This window comes from Triplophysa dalaica, chromosome 4 (genome assembly GCF_015846415.1).
Source record: "Triplophysa dalaica isolate WHDGS20190420 chromosome 4, ASM1584641v1, whole genome shotgun sequence".
In the NCBI taxonomy this organism is placed as follows: Eukaryota; Metazoa; Chordata; class Actinopteri; order Cypriniformes; family Nemacheilidae; genus Triplophysa; species Triplophysa dalaica.
Window position 1 is genome coordinate 23166046 of NC_079545.1, and position 21218 is coordinate 23187263.

The 21218-nt window shown below is 37.1% G+C and overlaps 1 protein-coding gene across 3 annotated transcripts in view; it reads left to right on the plus strand.

Moving 5' to 3' along the window:
• Positions 1 to 2791: 2791 nt before the first annotated feature.
• Positions 2792 to 21218, plus strand: part of LOC130419165 (spectrin beta chain, non-erythrocytic 1) — a 70467-nt gene continuing 52040 nt past the window's right edge. Inside the window, exon 1 of one of the 3 annotated variants that reach the window (XM_056745656.1) lies at positions 2792 to 3294. Coding sequence is in view for 2 of the 3 variants with exons in the window: in XM_056745655.1 (XP_056601633.1) it covers positions 16084 to 16113 (30 nt within the window). In the remaining variant the exon portion in view is untranslated. Of the gene's footprint in view, positions 3295 to 15876; positions 16114 to 21218 lie in introns of those variants that run through there. The other 2 variants (XM_056745655.1, XM_056745659.1) reach the window with 2 other exon arrangements.

Here is a 21218-nt window from a genome sequence, read left to right on the forward strand (position 1 = left end):
TCCCCCTTCATCATCCTTTATATATATGAAGTCTTATGGGCATACTGTAACGATACATATACTGAAGACAAATCCACTTTATAAGGTAACAGAAACATCCACAAGAACTTCCAGGGCAACATCCATAGAAACAGGGAACAGGAAACACCAACTAATATCTACGGATACTTTTTATTTTGGGGTAAATTCTCCCTTTACCACTTACATAATGTGAACTTTACAACAAACTGCATTGTGCACCTACAATGACCATGTGAATATGGATCTATACTGTAGTAATTGATCATGATGTTACATTAGTATTTATTGTTGCTTATTGTAACAAACTTTGGATTCAATATACTTTCATTCATGTTCCCAACTGTGAAATACGCTCTGCAAATTTTGCATTCCTCCTGCTGTTGTTGTTATGTTTTTGTTTCTGGGTGATTCTGAGGAACTGCTGATGAAGCTGTTTTAAGAGTTGAGAGTAACCTGGATTCTTTACTAATATAGGCTACCTACATCATCTTCCCCCAAATTTCATCACCTAAATTACATTGCAGCTTCTCTTCTTCGCGTCTTTCCTCTCTATCCTTTTCTCTTTCACTCCATCTCTTTCCTACATTCACTCCATGTCCTATTTTTATGCCCACCGTTATTTTGGTCTAAACTGGAACAGCAAGATGACCTTCAAAAACTTGTTTCTGGAGGATCAGAACTAAGTGCTGAGAGAATGAGAGAAAGAACAGAAATAGTTCACTCGTCCCAGTGAGGTGATTCCAGGAGGCCGTGAGAGGAATATAGATATTTTAGTGGGTCGGACAGCAACTGCAATATCTATATACTAACTAACTTTACATCCCAAATAAGCTATCTCTTTCTGTGCATATGTCCCCGCACACTTCTATGCCACTTTCACTATTCGAATGGCACGGACAGAAAATACAGAGAAACTGCATACAAAGAAGAAAAATGTTAAAAGGGCAATACAGAGTTATATATTGTATATCTTGGTATGTACATACACCCTGTATCAATTTCTTTGTTCTGATGAACACAAAAAAAGACATTATGAAGAATGTAAGCATTAACAAGTAATCTGGAGCAGTCAAAGGTTTGTTTTCCTAAATTCTTCAAAATATATTGTGTTTAACAGGACAACACATATATACAATAATTGTTATACTATGGCAGTCATTGGTGCCCCATAAATCTCATTTGCTAAGATTCATCCAAATATCTTTGGAACAACTTGAGCATGACAGATTTGACATTTTTGGGTGGTCTATCCCTTTGAAGATATGGTCAGACCATTGAGAACTTAAAGAAAAATTTGAAAAATGATCGTCCCTAAACTGCGAACGTTATCTGGTATAATACAGTGTATTATGTCAGTGATCACAGTTAAGCTGTTGAGAAAGCCATACTCAAACAAACACAGCTGTCAAAGTAAGAGTCTGTGCTCTGTGAAACTGAGGTTGAGACAGAGGCACGTGCTTTTACCATGGTAAAATCAGAAACATGAGAGAATGTTTTCCTGAATGGCAGATCTAATGGATGAAATGCAGGTGTTACTGCAGAGGAGAGATGCCACGCATCTGTCAGAACTAAATATTGCTTATTAAATCATTCACTTGATGTAGAAAGATGCTATGTGAAAGTTCATGCTATTCTTTCTCTCCTTTTCATTGTACCTTATGGTATATTATTAGTAAAATCATGCTAGCCTTATGTATTGTCCTTTATTGTGCAGATGTGGATGGATCCTTCACCAATGTTGTATATGAGATTGAATGTGCTGTAGTGAGCAGAAATCAGCTCTATGTAAGCAGAGCTTCAACCAGTCTGTCCACGCGACATAGACATACATTTGAGATAGCCACAACACACATTGCTGCACACTCAGCTCTTTCCCTTTGTTGTCCACACAAGTGGGGTACCAGGTAGGGATGGGAACCATTCTTGGTGGGAGGGAACGAGGATTAGCCACAGAGATTGTCCTGTGCAAAAAAAGGAAATTGAGTCACTGAGTCAGGAAGAAAGTGGATCTGTGATCTATGATCAGAAATCACTTTTTAACTCCTGGCCATTTATCATGAGATCCAATTATGTGCATCAGAAGAATGCTTGTGCATACTTATGAAGCCTGGAATGTCCGTGTTATGTGATCTTTATGAGATCATGGTGAGTGCTCACAGGGGTTCACCATTCTATTGAGGGATAATGGTCTGGGATACATACAACATTTACATTTAGGCATTTGGCAGACTATTTTATCCAAAGCGACTTACAGTGCACTTATTACAACATGCTTTAAGCAGTTGATAGGTAAATGCCATAAGACAGTGTACATTGCAAAATGGAAAGAATCGTAATGCTCCAAAACAGCCTAAATAAACGATACGATAATTGACAGGAGCATAGTATGTATCTAGAAAAATAGCCTATCTACAGATAGCTAGCTAGAGGTTCGCTTATCTCATATCTGACTTCATTTGACATCATGATGACAAGCAAAGTGTTGCTTCACCTCTAAGTTATTGTTAAAGCATAGCAACCCCAAAAGGTCAATGGGTTTGATACCTGGGAACACAAACCGTATAGAAAATCTATAGAGAATGCATTGTGAGTGGCGTTGGATAAATGCGCCTGCCAAATATAAAATATAAATATCCATCCGCAGCCTGACTCATAAGGCCCAATTGTTTAAAAACACCTATGGAAATTCTTGGCCGAGGGACCGTATTGAGATGAATGATCGAGTGCGTCGAAATGAATTCACTCCGCGTAGACCGTACGTGGGCGCGTAAATGCGCGTAACATACAATTAATATGTGCCTCACTCGCTCCTGCTGTATCACGCGTGTAGGCGCTCGAGCTGTGTATGTGCGCGACGATGCTACTGAAGTAAATCCCCCAACCCCCTCGATCATTCATTCTTTTTCGTCTATTAGTCGGACTAAAGAAAGACAGGAGGGTCGGACGTTGTGGGACCAAACACACACGCACGAGGTCGCGTGGACACCGAGGCTATTATTTGAAAGACTTTAAACGAAAACGGACTTAACTGTTTTATCTTGGCGTGGTTACCTGAGCTCACCGTCACGCGACGGATTCGCTTTATGTTTCATAACCGCCCGCGCTTAACGGGCAGGAAAACACGTTTAAGGATGCCGATTTAACGAAAGAGGGGGATTTTAAAACGGGACTAACGAGGGAAAAGGAGAAACACCTATGTGATCAGACTCTGCCTTTCTTCTTCGTCCAACAAATATCCGATTCATTTGATTTGAGGATACAGCCACGCCATTGGTAAGTCTGCTCATAACGGGCTGCTGATACAAGGACCAAGCTTTAGTCATCACTGTTTAATAATGGCGACCTCGCGTTATGTTTGTGGTGATGGGGAAATGGTGTAGTAATATGGTGTTAGTACAGTTAGCTCACGCGGGTCTGTGGATGACCATGCTGCTCGCCTATTGTCTCGGCGTGTGTCTACCGCTTTCATTCACTCCTGCCTAGTCTCATCACATGTGAGCTTTCCTCCCAAACATCACGGTTCATCTCACTGATTTGTGAACTGAGAATATCTGTCGTTTATAAAAGCGAGGCTAGGCGATTTTGCTCGCTTCTTACGTGCCATCTGCTGTTATTTTGATTTGTCATAGGCGGTTGAGGGGGATGTATGGCCCGAATGGCAGTCTGCAGCCAAGACTAGAGAACTGCCTCACCAAAATATTGCCAAATACTGGAGGGGAGGACATGTAGCTTGTACACCTTGCTGTATTTGGTTAATTGAACTGTACCAGCTTTAGTGTCAGTGTTTTGGACGGCTGTCCTTTGAACGATGTGACCTTTAATGGTTGAATTACATTGGACATGGCAGAGGCTCCTATTGCATGTTGTATAAATGGAGTGATAGGATGAGGATTTGATAACAAAATCGCAGCATGCGGCGGATGATGGAGGAGGATTACGGTCAGATCTGTGTTCAGTGCTGGTGTTGACCATTAGGTTTCTTTTGGACAGGCACACATGTCATCTGGACAGGGATTTCCAGAAGCTAATAGTCCCCTTGTTGTCTCAAACCCTTTCATCAGACCACATTCAGATGTTTCATCTCTAAACTGAAGAGCAGCAGGTCAATTGAACGTTGTTAAACTTCTCTGTGATTGACCTCCATTTAAAATGTCAAGATTGAATGAGCAAAAGAGTTTTTACGAGTTTTGACAGAAGATTCGTCAGAAGTTTGTATCCAATGTGGCGTTAAGGGTGTGTTCTATGTTTCATCAGTATGTGTATTTCATGGGAATTGAAGCCACAACATTTGAGCTTGTAATGCAATGTTCTACCAGTTAAGCTACAGGTAGGTACAGGATTTGACTTTAAGTACCTATTTGTGCTAGGATGTTCTGCAAACATATGTCTTCAAGTGGTTTCTTGCACCTCTCTCTCTTTTAATCATGTTGTCCTACTCACTGATATATTTCAGCATCTCATTTATTAGCTCATCATGAGATATGCCCACATTTGTCTGTTGGACATTGTTGAAATGACTGACACCTGGAGAGGCCGAATAAAGGATAAATAGATGGTTGGATTCACATTAGCTGACAGATGGACAGACAGATCTGCTCAAATGCACTGATGAATCATTGGCTGGATAGCTCCATTCAATGACTGGATGAAGGGCTAAATGGATGGGTGCATTGGTGTAGAGTTGAGAGGAATGCGACAGTGCCCCCCCACGATTGCTGACGGTCTAAATCCCCCACGGACTATCCACTATGTATGTTGCTTTCAGTAGAACTACAACTATTGTCCTGCTGCTCGGGCCGCTGTGTTTTTGTAAGCCAAGTCATCATTATCACTGCCGGTGTTTTTGTTTCTCTTAATGCCTCTACATTCCTGCCCACTGTCACTCTCTGTTATTGGTACCAGAGCACAGGCATTATACATGGCCACAGTGATATGATCTTTATCATCCTCTAGGGTTAGCGTGGGTCAGCAGGGTTCTCAGCCAACAACAGGTTAGAATCATTTAAAAAATTAAATTGGGTTTAGATTTGCCCAACTTATGTTATTATGCCAAAGCAAAGATTTTAAATATTTAACATGAATATGTTACTAAAATGGTGTTGGGCACCTTGTGTTGGACCAGGGTGAAGGTGAAGCTGTTATCTAATGTAAAGTCAGCTGGGAAGCTGCCTAAAAGTCTTTTAACAGCACAGTTTGCTTGGAGGAAATGAATTTAAGTGTTACATGACACACAACTTTATGTCTGTGTCAGGAATATTTAAATCATGATCTAGTTTATCTTGTACTTAAAAGCATTTTAACTCTATTTAAAGTTGCAAGGGTATGCTGTGGTGAAGTTTTCAAGTCCAGCTGAACGAAATGGCATTCCATATCCTTTGGATCTCAGGATTTTTATCATGGCAAAACATTCTTGTTAGGTTCACTACAAAACAACATTACATCTCAGGGATCCAGACTAGGCTTTTACTAGGAGCACTGGAGCCCCTGACTGAAATTTTTAGGAGCGCAAGCAGAAAATTTAGGGGCACACCTTAAAGAGCCATAAAACAATGAACAACATTTATTTAGAGATAAAGAAAGTTGGTTATTTTGCACATCATATAAAACAATGTTAGCAACTGTAAGTTATTACAGTAGAGAAAACTAGTTCATTTCTAGCTTTTTATGCTCTATTTTTGGTTTAAAATCCTCATCTGGCCAATGCCAAAGAATGTACATCGATGACGTGGTGGTGTCTCATTATTATTCATGAGACTGTGTTTCCTTGACCAATGAGAAAACATTCGCCGGTTTTTAATGTCTTTTCTGCTCACAGCGTACACACCCTTTTTTTACTGCATTTTTCTAAAACGACATTAAAGTAGAATGTAGCTGAAAGTGGAGGTTTCGTGACGCTTTAAATCAGCTTGCAATGCAATTATTGATATTTTCCCCGAAATTAGCTGTAATACTGACAAACTTTATGATAATAAATAGACTTTACTCACAGAAATTACAATATGACATTACTCAATAACAGGGTCACACGAAATCTGCAGAATTTTTGGAAAATTCTGTGCTGAAATTTTGGGAAATCCGAAGAATTATGTAAAACAATTTTAAATGCGTAAATTTGTACTGAAATGTAAATATGGGTTCAAATAGTTTTAAAATACAACCTGTCTATCCATTTAACTGCAGATGACAGTGGTTTGGTTCTGCTCATCATTAAAAAAGAGCCGACAGAGAAGCTTTAAGTTCTAAGTAAGAGACTGTTAAAACTCTGAATAAATCAGACCAAATTAGTTCTTAATTCATCTCGTTAAGCATTTTAGAAAGTCATCCTGCTCGTCTCCTTCCGACCGCAGATTCAGGTTTACAAGCCGCGTTTTTCCATACAGCAGTCAATACTCGCATTTCCCCCCTTCATGAACATCAAGTTTTGCTACACAATAAAAACACCTTTTGGTTTTATGGTTTAATCAATTTAAACAATCAAAAACAACGCAAAACATAGGTATTTTGAATTTGGGATAAGATTAAAATAAAAAAAATCCCCCATTTTGTGTACCCCCCACTTCCCAAACCAAAGTTACACCCTACAATTCACCTATATAAAATGTATAAAATGGCTATATATAGTATATGCCAATATTTTCTGTTTTTTACAGTGCAATAATGGATGAACAACAAGTGACCGAAGCACATATTTGGCTTTTTTATGGTCTAATGAGGAGAGGGCCAGAGGGATTGTTTTGCCTCTCATGGCTTTTGTTCTTCATTCACCTACGAGTAAAAGTACTGGGATGAGATCAGCTATAAAATCTTCATCTGTCTTGTCTACACTTGCTGGTTTAGTCAGAAAAGCAATGGTTCTATCGCAAACACTTCATGAGTTAACTGTATGTTTGCACGAAAGGACTTGGATCAAGGAGTCTGTTTAAAGATGTTTTCCAGGTGTTGAGCTGTAGATGCATTTGACTACAACCAAATGAGGCTCTCTTGTCTCTTTATTAATGGATTGGAACGGCTCTATTGAGTACATCATAATTTAAATTAGAATGAAATGTGATCAGCCTGGCTTATGAGAATGCTTCTATAGAGGTATGTAATAAGCAAACTAAATAGCATTTGCTCTCTAAAAGCTAGTCATTATATTTCCATGCATTTTTTGATTTGTTACCGCGTCAACAGCAGGGTTTAATTATGTTTAATCATGCTTTTCTTCAAAGCTAGTTGCTAACTTTACAGCACATTAAAGTGCATCCTACATCTGTGTCCACATTGTCCTCTCAAGGGATGCAGAGCTTTATTAATGCCAGTCTTCTGGACCTATTGAGGACACTATCTATAGACCTGAACAAACTTCACCTCTCTTGTGCTGCTTGCTTGCGATTTAATAGATCTGCATGTTCTCAGAATCAGATCTAAAAATGGAATGACATGTAAATGCAAGTATTTGACACTTTAGTGATTGTTAAATTATAAAAAAAGATTTAGTCAGAGAAAATGGGTTTAACTGTTTCCATAAATACAGTCAAATGGATTAGAGTGGTCATACTGCATAATTGTATCATTTATTATTAAAAAGATTATTGGAAACACAATATTAAAATATCTATTAGTCCCTATGGGATTTTATGGGTCGTTGTTTTACCCCAAACTTTTGTTTTTTATTTATTCTTATTATCCTTGCAGGGTCACTTTGATCAATATGCTGATGGCCGAACATCTAGCTACTGAATCCTGAGTCTCAATTGCAGGGCTGTTAGGGCTGGGTATCGATTCTGATGATTCAATTTGATTCCGATTCACAAGCTCTCGATTTGATTCGATTCTCTATTCGAGTAAATTATTATAGATTTAATTCAAATCCTATGGATATTTCTAAAAAAAAGAGCAGTAAACATCAGATTACAATGGTGAATTAAAAAAAAGAAATTAAGAGAAAAAATCTGTATATTTAGAACATTTACATACCTTGATCAAACAGGGTCAGGTTATTTTACATTTAAGATATAAAAAAAATTAGCTGTAAAGGAAGGCTGCAATCATATGAACTGCTGCTTTTTATGTGAAGGTGATGTTAAATTTTGTTGACACACCTGCTTCTGCCATGTTAATTTAGCCTGTTGTAACATCCACCAGTTGTAAAAATAAAAGTGACATCTAGTGGATAGTAGTAGCAATAATATTCACATTAATGAATGTTCAGTGCTTGTGGAAATATGAAGGAAAAAAATCGATTCATGGCTTTTGAGACTTGATATTGAATCGACCACATTTTAAACAACTATTAAGCAAAGCATTATTTTTGCCCAGCCCTACACAATGTGCAAATATATATTTATATAAATTTATGAAAATATAGTTGCTGTTGTCTGTCCCCCTAAAATCCATTAAAATATGTATATAGCACGGATTTGTTTGGAACTATTGAGCGCTCCATGAACCACGTGACCACATGGCGGCGAAATTGAGTGTCGTAACTGTGTTTTTCAACAGTGTTGCTCGCGAGAATAGTTCACTTTAGTCAAGCGAAAACGTCATGGGAGTGTCTTCACTATAATATTTTGTTTGGGCATTTTCCAATAATTTCATGTTCAAATATTTGAGCTCATAAAAACAAATAATCAAATATTTGTTTATTTAATATAAGTTAATAAATACGTTATTTGTTATGTTTTTATTAGGGCTGGGTATCGATTCTGATGATTCGATTCCGATTCACAAGGTCACAATTCGAGTCAATGATTATAGATTTAATACAAATTATAGATATTTCTAAAAAAAGAAATATAAAGAAATCATCTTACAATTCTGAATTAAAAAATATAATGAAGAGCTGCAAGCCTGTATATTAAACTATAAACACACTTGGGTATATTGAAACAGAACAGGTTATTTTACTTTTAATTCAATTCCATTTATTTATATAGTGTTTTTCACAATGTGCATTGTTCCAATTTAAGCAGCTTTACAGGAGCAAATAAGAAAAACACAAAGGTAAAACACAGCACACATTTTATAATGTGCATTTGAAAAAGCAACTCTCGTCAAACAACATCACTATAATATACTTTGTTATCATAAAAATACCTGAAAAGGTTTAAAGCGGCTCTAACACACGGTGTTTCTGCCAATCTCATATTAATCTTGAGGATCCATAGAGTAGTATTGCATTCGTCGTTGTAATAAGGTTCAATTAAAAGGAAGGAAGAACACGGGAACCGGCAAACATTTTAACATTTAATAAAACAATTGAATAATAGGGAGCCGGCAGCCCCTCACGGACGACTCCCGGCGACACACACAAATAGTAAATAGACAGCCGGCAGCCCCTCACGGACGACTGCCGGCGACACACACAAAACACAACTAAAAGCCAGGCCTGGTCCTCTCTCGTCAGCAGTCCCGTTGCTCGTCCTCTTATGCTCCCAAACAAACACCTGAACTTTGCAAAAAGATGTGACCCGGGACAACAAAACCAGTCTTAAGTAGCACGGGAGCATTTTTAGTAATCGTCAAAAATACATTGAATGGATAACAATTTTTTATTTTTATTTTTGCCAAAAATCCTTAGGATAGTAAGTAAAGATCATGTTCCATGAAGATATTTTATACATTTTCTACCGTAAATATATTAAAACTTTCTTTTTGTGAGTGGATGGGCTGCTACAGTGCCTCAGATTTACAACTTCAAAGGCGATTTTCTCAATATTTACCTTTTATTGCACCCTCACATTCAAGCTTTGTAAACACTTGTTGTTCCCGCCAGATAGTGTCCTATCCTAATAAACCATGTATAAATAGAAAGCTGTTGTTAACTGATGTTAACATCTTAATTTCCAAAAATCTACCCTTAAGAATTGTTTTGTTGTCCAGGGTCACATATGCTCTCTCTCTCCTTCACACATGTGAAAGTGACGTCTGCGCATGTTCCTTCTCCTGCTCTCCATTATCAAACTGGCCCATTATCGACTCCGATATTAAGCATTTTTCCGATTATCGACATCGGTCATTTTAAAAGCCGAATTGCCGATAAAGAAAAGACATTTGTAAATGCGCTATTTGACTATGATGCAGACAAGGATTTACTGAGACCCGTCAGATCACGGCACTCTAGTCTGTTGCCATAGAGTTTTGTCCGCCCATCTGATTTGTTGGGAGTCGCAAGTCCGGCCAATCAATGCGGGAGGCTGAAGGCACCGGAAGGATAGGATTTACTCGCACTGAAATCATTTCCTAGTTCGAGCTGCTTCAGTGATCGCGCATCAGTTGACGGAATAGGCATTTTCACATTATTTTAATTCATGCCAATCACGAACACGAACCATTTTAAAGCATCATGTTCTCACTCACGCGCTCTCACAAGACGATCTTCAGTCAGTGCATTCAGGCAATGCACAGAACACGGGACATAGCCGTCACTCAAACTGCTCGCAACAAGTGTCAGACTGAGTTATTTTCGCAACTTATTACGCATAAATGTTCAGACACACACTTGAATTTCCGTCTTGTCTTCAGTGAGTGTCTTCAGATCTGTGTAATAAGTGTGTTTCCTTTGTCTTAAGGCGCAGCCACATCTTTTTTTATTACTGTGGAGAAAGACTTAAATACACCAGTAATTTTGGTCATACAAATAAGACTAATACACGATTCAAACTGTAAGTGGACTAATTTTACTTGTGTGTACTTATTATCTACACTACAGAATGTTTTGCTTTTGTAAAACATTAACAATATACAGGCTGTGCTTTCAGCCGTCTATGTCCGCGTGCATCTTTCTGAAACGCGTCATTAAAACATATTTAAAACTCTGCGAATACTCATCATAGAACGTAAAAACTTTTGTCTAAAGAAAGCTTGAAGTTTCCAATTTTAAATGATCCAATTAATATTTTCGGATTATATACTATGTATGAAATTAAAGACAGGTGCAATTTCTCTCGCATCAGCTTGTTATGTGATAACATCCTCGCGCAGATGATCCCAAACATGAGTCCAAACAATGGCACAACAAAACTAATAATCTTTTAAGTAAACGTGCAGTTTACTTATGCAAGCTTTTTGAGCTCTTGTTATTGTTAATTTTGAACGTATTTTTTTATTTTTACACGTGACATATATATCGGTTCAAAATATCGGTTATCTGTCTATTTGACCTGTAGTAATCGACATTGGCCTTGAAAAACGCATATCGGTCGACCTCTACTCTCCATGCTGGCGCGTGGGTTCAATGCATGCTCTTCCTGGAGAATTGTCCAATAAGGGACAAAGAAAAAGAGTTACTAACAGTTTTGGCCTTACTGACCAATCTCTGTCCTTGGTCAGTAAGGTGCTGTTAAATAAAAATATAGTAGTGGTAGTATTACAAAAAGTTAAATGTAAGATAGAAATTGAAAGAGCTCTCTGATATGAACAATAAAATACTGATCAAAATCATTCTAGATTCCAGCGATGTGAAAAACTACATATGATTATTAGAATAAAATATATTTGTAAAGGATATACTTAACTTATGCAAATATTAGAATTATGTATACCCATAACACTGAGAATAACTTTTCTTATTGTGCTTAAAAGCATAATTCCGCTCAGAAATGGGTTTTCAAAAACAAATAAATAAATATCATATCATCGTTATCGAAATTAATTATATCGCGATAGTTATTGTTATTAAATTAATGTCCAGCCCTAGGTTCATCATATATTTAAGGTTTTGGCTTTTACCTGTCAATAATGCAACTGCCAAATACTTGTAAATTAAGTAAATTGATCAGGAGTTAATTGAAGCCACCATTTAAATGCTATCAGTTATAGAAATGCTTCGTTTTTTTCTCACTAACAAGACTGGTTTTCATACTGAGATTTAAATAATATTAAAGTGTACTGCTGTTATTTTTATGGTATATGCTTTAGTTTTTATTGTGTTGTGGTGGTAGATTTTACAAGTATTACCATGCTTTAGTTATAATATATACACTAAAATGTGTAATATGCAGGGACTACAGCTCTCTCTAATGTCTTTTATAGAGATGTGCAAAAATGGCAATATATTTTCTGTATATTATAAAGTCATTACAGATGAAGTGAAGAAGCGTTAAATAAGACAAGACAATTCTAACCCTGTGTCGATGCAGTTTTTTGTTCTATAGAAATATGAATATTCACATAGAATTTTTGATTTTCGAATAATTATTGGTGATTGACTATTCAGACATCTGTTTTACAAAAACTATAGCAGCCTACTGATATAGCACCTTGTAACCATTTTGTGTGCAGTATTCATCAGAGAAGAATCTTTTTTAAGTACAGTTTATTAACAAAACAGTCTAACAAAAGTTAACTTAAAACCAGTTGAAATTAAATAAAACCGAGTCATTGAAATGACCTAATTAGACATGCACCGTTGCAACAAAGAGGATATTAGGCCATAAACAACATGTACCAGTTCATTCAGTCTCATTTTGACTCATTGACTCGTTTAGTAAAGGAAGTGTTCATTCAATACATTCAACCAATGAAAAGGCCTGTTACTGCGTCCATCCGAACGCCATTGGCTCAGCACCTGCGCACCTGCGCACATTCATAACGCTGCAATAATGTCTTGCTCTAGTATTGGGATTCTTTCAAAAAGACATCTCGCATAAACTGTACTACATTTCTTTAATCATGCAAGCATCTAACATACAAAGGTTCAATGTTGTTCCTTGTTAACATACAAGGAACCTTGTTATGCAAGGTTCTGCATAACATATGCAGATATGTTAATGTTGGATATAAAACGTTTGTGCTTGAGTTTCGAAATAACTCGCTTGCAATTGCACCTCAAGTTTGTTTTATTTAACCGGTGGTTGGGAAGGAAAATAAGACGCTTGATAAACCGTGTGATGACAACTCGAGGTTAGTTTCACTTCGTTTCTGCTTCCAGTCATGTTTTCCTCTTAATGTCGAGTTATCTTTGCCAAGTGCAGTATGAAATTGACTTTGTACTTTGAGGCGCATGCTAAAAGCTGCATGCTGACTGACTGTTGCTGCGTTTATTTCTGCTGCCTGTTACATTGTTCGATTAATCCATATCGAGTCAAAATTCCAATAGCTTATCATCGTTATCTAAATAAATTCCAGCGCGATTCGATATGATATCGTTTATCGGCCCAGCCCTAACCTCAACTGGAATGTCTCAACAATTTAACACTACCATCAAATTTAAGTCTAAAAACGATTGTGTGGGGTTCACCACAATCTTCAGATCAGATGTTGGCACAGACAACAGTGGGTTGTAAGCATCTCATCTGCTCTTGATTTATCTGTTCTGGCAACAGGAGGAATTTATTTGTTTCTACTGAGCTGTGTTAATGTGCTCAGCCTAACCGGGTCAGTGTTTGTGTAAAGCAGACTAATCTTATTACTGCCCATCTGCATGTGCAGATACGTGCTGTAGTTTGTGTTAAACCGGTTCTCGTCTTACTGACCCTGTGACCTCACCATGTTGCCAAATGGAGAGAGTTGGGAGAAATTTCCAACCACTGTAGAGATGGCTAAGTTGAAGAGAGTCTGGTGCTACATGATTGATAAATAGTTTGCATATTTTTAAAAAGAGCTTCAAAAGTAAATTCTGCGACAGTAACAGACGTTACTTGATTTCTCAAGAAGTTAAATGATCAATTGAATTGTTTGTTTCTATATCATTGAAAATAAGAATAACATTGTTCATGTGGTCACTTCCTGTCTAGAGAGAGCCAGACCTTATGCAGAGAAATCAAAGACTAGGATTGGACTGACTCCTTTACTAAGCGAATTGTAAAGTCCCATTGAAATTACAAATTAAAAACATATTTTTTTGCATGAAATATTACAGCGTTTATAGTTAATAGATTGCACTTCCGACCTGAGATGATTATCCATCTGAAATGCCGGAGCATCCGAAAACTCCTCCCCTTCAACTGTCAGTCCTTTGCCAGTTTCATTTCAAAATCAATGCAACAGCTGTTTTTACAAATCCAATCAATCGCAGTGAAAAATGCAAGCCACGGCCACTCATTTTCTCATTTGAAATTACTTTTCACTCGGAAATGTGTCAGAATAAGGAAGTAAAAACGATAGCAACTTCCGGTTCACAGGTACTTATTCTTAAATCTTAAAAACATCTCAGATCACAAGGGAATGCCTATATAACATTTTGTATTTTACTTCAGAAAATATAATATGAAATAAAATACATTAATATTATATGAGGCTTGTTGCTTCTGAATTCTGAGGATTGTGAAAATGTTGGGTAGGGTGTTATCCGTTCATTTTATTGATTCTGACGTTTGGATTATTGATCGGCTAAATTAATTTTGTAGCGAGTGGGTAATTCACAAGGGATTGATTATGTGAAGAAATTCAATTCCCACATTTTTTATAGTAATTTATAATGGAGAAATATTTTTTTGTGATATTTCATTCATATGTTAATGTGAATTGGAGTTTGCGTGGGCACTGATGGTGTGGATGTGAGTAGGAGTAAAATAAGAGTTCTCCTTTTTTCTCCTTGTTTACTTTTTCTCCTTACATGCATCCTAATGGATTGGTCATTTTTAACTATATTCTAATAAAAATGATTTATGAAACTGACAGAGGAGGTAATAGGAGATAAAATAGAGGTCATTTTGTCATGTTGGGGTGCCAATATGAAAGACCATCAAGAGGAAGACAGCAGTGCATACACACAAAATACCCAGGAGGCATTCGGTCTCTTGTTCGATCTCTTTTATTTTATAGGGTGAAGCCAAAACAGATTAGCCAGCTGAGGCTCCGAGAAAGAAAAATGAGATCAATGAGGGATAGGCTATGTTGAAAGAATTTTCTACCAAAGTGTAAAGAGCTCAGTATGTGTGAGTATGTTGTATGCATCACAGTCTCAAGGGAATTTATGGTATTGTCAAGAACTGTAATCTATTTCTTTGTGTCAAGGACACAAATTTTCTTGCTTTTTGTTTATGTTCTGCGGTTCGGAATGCATGTGACCCGTGGATTATTTGTTCAATTTATTAATCTGATCTCATTCAACAAGCACACGTTCTCTCTCCATTATCTGGAGGAGTACAATATTTAAGGGGTCAAATGACACGGCTAAAATGAATATTATCGTTTGTTTTAGATGTAATGCAATGTGTATACACAAATTAAGGTTAAAAACGCTGTATTTTCAACACATCGCACCAGTTTGTATCACCTCTTTGCCCCGTCTCTATGAAACGTGCAGATTTTTTACCAAGCTCATCGCTCTGAAAAGCGAGGTCTGCTATGATTGGCCCGTTAACCGGTGCATAGTGATTTTGTCGAATACTGCAAGCGTGTAACAGAAATGTAATGCCTCTTACCATAATAAGTAACAACATTCGGAACATCACGTTCCCAAGCAATTGTACTGATGGGTGATAAAATGCCATCGGTACTTTCCTTACCAATTCGACCCCGAATCTGATCTGACACATCAACTTTACCAGCGCAACTTGAACAGGATGCAAATTATTATTTTTTCCTTTCTTTTTGATATTGGTTTAAATAGTTAAAAACTTATTGAAGCAAATAAGAGCCGTAATGTTTTGAAATTTAACAGCCTATGAATACTTGATTTTGAATTATTTTACTTTGGAAACCATGTATCTGAATTTATTTGTTTCGAATTTTCTCTATGAAATTTAAATATGAAAATTCTTGATTTCCAATTTAAAAACCTGAATTTAATGCTCACAAATTCAGATACAAAAAAAATCAACTTAAAGAATTTCAGATAAAATACATTCAGATTGTTCAAATTTGATTGCTCTTATTCAGATCTCAAATTTCAAGTTAATACTTTTCAAAGAAAACATATGTCTAATTCGACTGCTCAAATTCAGATCGAAAAATTCAAGTTAAATATTCACATGGTAACATCCGGGCTACCCAGGATAGGAGAAACAGTTGAGCCCAGAGCCGGTCTGCAATTGAACCGAACCGACGTCGGGCGGCCTATCAGAGCACGACAACCTGACTGTCTGTCATGATCCAAGAAGACGCCAAGGCACGGATATTAAACCTGTTAAGAAGATGACTTCTAGGGAAAACGAAGGCGCTCCGGTAAGTTTGCTGTTTATGTACAATCAGACTCTACAGAACAAAAGTATGTTGTTGCTTATTATTTTTTGGAGCTATTATTATTATTATTTTTCGACCGACGTCGGTTCCGATCATTGGTTCGGTTCAATGGTTCGGTTCAATTGCAGACGGGCTCTGGGCTCAACTGTTTTTCCTATCCTGGGTAGCCCGGATGTTACCATGTGAATATTTAACTTGAATTTTTCGATCTGAATTTGAGTGGTCAAATTAGACATATGTTTTCTTTGAAAAGTATTAACTTGAAATTTGAGATCTGAATAAGAGCAATCAAATTTGATCAATCTGAATGAATTTTATCTGAAATTCTGTAAGTTGATTTTTTTTGTATCTGAATTTGTGAGCATTAGATTCAGGTTTTTAAATTGGAAATCAAGAATTTTCATATTCAAATTTCATAGAGGTAAATTCGAAACAAATAAATTCAGATACATGGTTTCCAAAGTAAAATAATTCAAAATCAAGTATTCATAGGCTGTTAAATTTCAAAACATTATGTCTCTTATTTGCTTCATTAAAAAACTATAGCTAACTCTTTTACCTTTTACATAGGATGTTACAAAGATTTGCCGTTATTGATCAACCAGTGTTACGCCATGTCTCGACGCGACTTAACAAAGACAATAATCCCCAGTATGAACACAACATTTGTTTCATCTAGTTGGAACTTAATTACTAATTATTAGGATTTATGTTGTCTTTTTTCACGTTGCGAGCATGTCTGCATTTGCAGATCACACAAAGGAACATCATGCGCAACAAACACACGAGAAACTCAACTTGCATTAGACTGATACAAAGTCTTTAACAATGAAAACATACTTACAGGCTGCGAATCTGAAGCGCCAGACTGTCCTTGCGAAGTTGTAATGGTTGGAATTTACCCACTTTTTAGCAAAAGCTTTTGTGCATAGCCGTAATAGATCTCTCCCAGGTTCATGAAGATATCATTTGTGAAATGCGCTGCACACACTTGAATATTCGGATTGTACTGTTCTGGAACAGTATTGTAAATAAAATAGCTGACTCATCTTTTGGAAGGGCAAACAAAGAGGCGTCCTTTTCGCAACGAAAATCACAGTGTCTCTACGAAATGGCTTAATTTGCGGCACAATCGGCCAATGCCGATTTATTAAGAAATCCCCAAAATTGCCCCGATTAATCGGGCGACGGATTGATCAGTCGACCTATGTCTTTCATATGTATACATCAATAGCGAACCATGATGTTTGACCCTTGCCCCTCTGCAATTTCATTAATGAGATCGTGTGGGTGTTTGATTTAAGATTGCGATGTTTTCACGATTAATCGTGCAGCACTAGAGTGGTGGCATCAATTTGGATATTAGTCTAGAAGCAATTTATATTAGAAAACAAATCTTGACTGATCCATTGGTTTATGTAACCCAGGAAAAACTTGTCCCTTTACCGACAATAATATTCTAGGGTGCAATTTTACACTATAAGCCTTGGCAGACAGTCAGCTAAAGTAATGAGTGCAGCACACTGAGCAGAGATAAATGATGTTTTCTTTTCTTCTTACTCAAAATGCTACAACAAATATAGCATTATAGGAACAACACTGGTCACCCTGATGTGTATGGCTGTCACAAAATGTTTGTCCAATGCAGTTGGACCCTGCAGGCACACTCTTAGACATTAGGACCAGTCACACTCCAACGCACACACTTTCCCCTCAAACATTATTGATTTTATTCTTCCTTTGTGTTGTTGTCTGTATTAGCACAAGTCAAACATCCAATTACAAATGATGAAGCGTGAGCATCTGTGTGCCTGTCTGTGTGTGGATTGTTTGGTTTCTGTTTGTACAGAATTTGAATGACCTTTAAATATGAAATGGATTCTATTTCGTATTTGGGTTTCATATTTCTATTTCATAAATGGGCCCTTTGATCAAGGCAAGCATTTGTGTTTTTCTTTTAAATGACCGATCATTACGCTAGACAAAACCCTTATCCATCGTCCAGTATAGTTTAAAGCCCTTTGAAGCTTCACCGAAACTGTAATTTTGACCTTCAACCGTTTGGAGTCCATTGAAATCCACTATAATGAGAAAAATCAATCAGTGTTTTCATCAAAAAACTTAATTTCTTTTCGACTAAAGAAACAAATAAATAACCATCTTGGATGACATGGGGATGAGTAAATTATCATGAAAACTTATTTTGAAAAGGAAATTCTCCTTTCATATCTAGACGTTTTTTCACATGCTTGTAATATGGAAGTGAAGGTCCGATTCTGTCTAAATCCAAATATTTTCCCAAAGAAAAAATGCCAGAAATGTCTGGTGCAGTAAAACGACTTAATACACATCAAATTAGCATGTAATAAAAATCTAAAAATGCAGAAAGGTTTGTGTATGGACTAGGTTTAATAGTAGATGATAGAAAATAGTTTGTGAGTTTGAAAACAATAGAGATGAGATCAATGGGATGGAAACACATTTTTTTGAGTTTGTGTGTTGTTCACTGTTCATTGGTATTTGCATTATAGGTCATCTTCCTGGTCTTGTTTTATCTTTCCTACTTTAACCCGTTATTACATTTTTCAAGAAGGTCTGATCTCCTAAATATAGGTTTTCATGTGCACACCCTATCTAATGATCTGTAATGGGATGGGTGTCACCTGATTTCTAAACAGCTGTGTTACACTGCCTCTCTCACGCCTGCTCCACCCAGTCGGATCTGAGATTGGGATTATTTTGAGTGATTTTTTCCACTGTTCAACACCCTTGAGGCAGCCTTTTGAAGACATTGACTAGAGAGGGTTAAAGAGATTTGGGAGGAGGGACTCGCTTTGTGTCTGGAAGGGCCACACCTGAGTCCCTCTCCTCAGGGGATTATCGGTGTGTGTTGGGTTCATGATTGCACAGAATATATTCATTAGGGATAATTCATGCACATGGGCAAACACATGGTTGCCTGACCCACCTTCACTGTTGGTTACTTTAATTTAGGACCCTTCTGTCTCTGTTGATGTTTGTTGTGATGTAGCAGGTTACAAACATAACGGTGTCAACACTCCTGTTTTTCACGGGAATCTCCCGTTTTTCACACCTATCTCCCGCCACTCTCCCATTTTATTATTTTTCAGGTGAAACTCCCGTATTTCCGTTATTTCTTGTTTGACATTCCTGGACTGACGGGAACCGGAACGTGTTCATAGGGTGGCTCTGTGGCTTGAGCCACTGTCCATTTGACCTCACAGGCTGGCGCCCTTCTTTTAAATAATATGCAAACACTGTTAAATTTATCCATGTAAATAGAAACATTATGCTAACTAATAAACAAAGTTAAACTATGACATGTGACAATGACAGGACATGTCAAGGGACAAGCTCCTCCTGCTTTTTCAAATCATGCTTAGACGCAAGTTTTTTCATTGAGATCTCTGGCAAAATTCAAATGTTAAATTAAGATGATACTTTGCATATATACCATTCAAGAATTCATGGCCCTGTGAGCGGCATCTCTTAGATTTACATTTGAGAATTTGACATGAAAGTGATGTTATGTTAGATATAAAGTAATTAAAAGTTTTAAAACAAATTATAACAGAGGGGTGCCCTATTTGCCCGGCACAACCAACCGCAGCACGCCCCCCCCCCCCATTTGGTACACAAATGTTGACAGGTATGGTTATAAATAATCATAATTAATGCTATTGAGAGGACTAGTCAAAGAGGGCAGGTTTATACACTTATGTGATTTTTATGCTATACTTGGATGGAATTATGAGTCCAAGAAGAAACTGAAACCAGATTTCTGTTTGATGAAGTGATCACAATATATTCACAAATAATCTTGCTGGGAATACGAGATAAACATTGAAAATATTTTACGACAATGTGACCATTTCTGAGATACTTCCACGATCATAAAGTCCTACTCATGACCATATCATTCATCTTACTGACGTCCAGTTTTAAAATGAGTCGTGTATTTAGTAGTATTCATTTTTTTATTTATTGTGATTTGATGATCTGAGTGCTGATTTTGGGAACAGGTCTGATGTTGCATCACAGAAAATGTTTGGTGGGTTTGTGTGTTCTGGAGAGGTGTGTGTGGCGTCAGTAATGGGCGTGCACACTCTCAGCATTTCCTTCATGTACACACTGATGGGATTTAAAGCAGCCCTCCTTGCTTTATTGTTTGGGTTGAGATCCCTGCAAAGTATGGTTTTAGTGTTTTCCATTGGGAATGGAGCTGTTTTTTTGTCAGGGTGGCACTCGATAACACTTTTAGGTGGAAATAAAAATCAAAGACGGGATTTTTTACATTTTACTTGGGAAAAAAAAAATTAAGAGTTGGTCTTTAATTTTAAGTAAATACAGGATTTGGGATTCCACATGATGTTAATCATAGTAATTCTCTGTCCTTCATGTGCCCAGCATTTCACCATTATCAGCACCTGGGGCTCTTTTGTTTGTGTGTCCCTGTAAGATATTTTTATCCCCAAGAGACCAGTCCCTCTTCTTCCTCTCATGACTGATGGAGCTGTCGGTGAGATGATGCTCAGGGTGAAGCGAGTGGATTAAAGCTGGGACCCTGCTGGTAGATCAGACACACAGATACACAAACTGCTCTGTCCTCTGCCACGTACACAAACACACACATAACCTGAAACAGGCCACCACTATGAGCATCAATTTGACACAAACATAAACTGTTTTTTCACAAACCTCTAGGGCAAAGGTCACTTTGTTTTAAGTGCATTAGCATGAAATAATTAGCATACTTTGGCTTTGTTTCAAAACCTAGTGAGCTGCCTTGTTGTCTACTTGCAAACATAAGCAGATGATCTCTGAAGTAGCATCCTAACTGAAAATGAAACCTTCTAAGTGACTGATTTGAAATGCTCAACATAAACAGCAACTCATGTATTATACAAAATAGTGTTTGTAATGCAGGAGACCATTATTTATTTCAGTAGATGAGCATGTTGGTAAGATGATGTAATGCATAAAATCAAATATTTTGTAGATATTACTTTATTTGTATTTCCTTTTAGCATTAAATTGATAGTTTACCCAAAAACAGTCATCTTTTA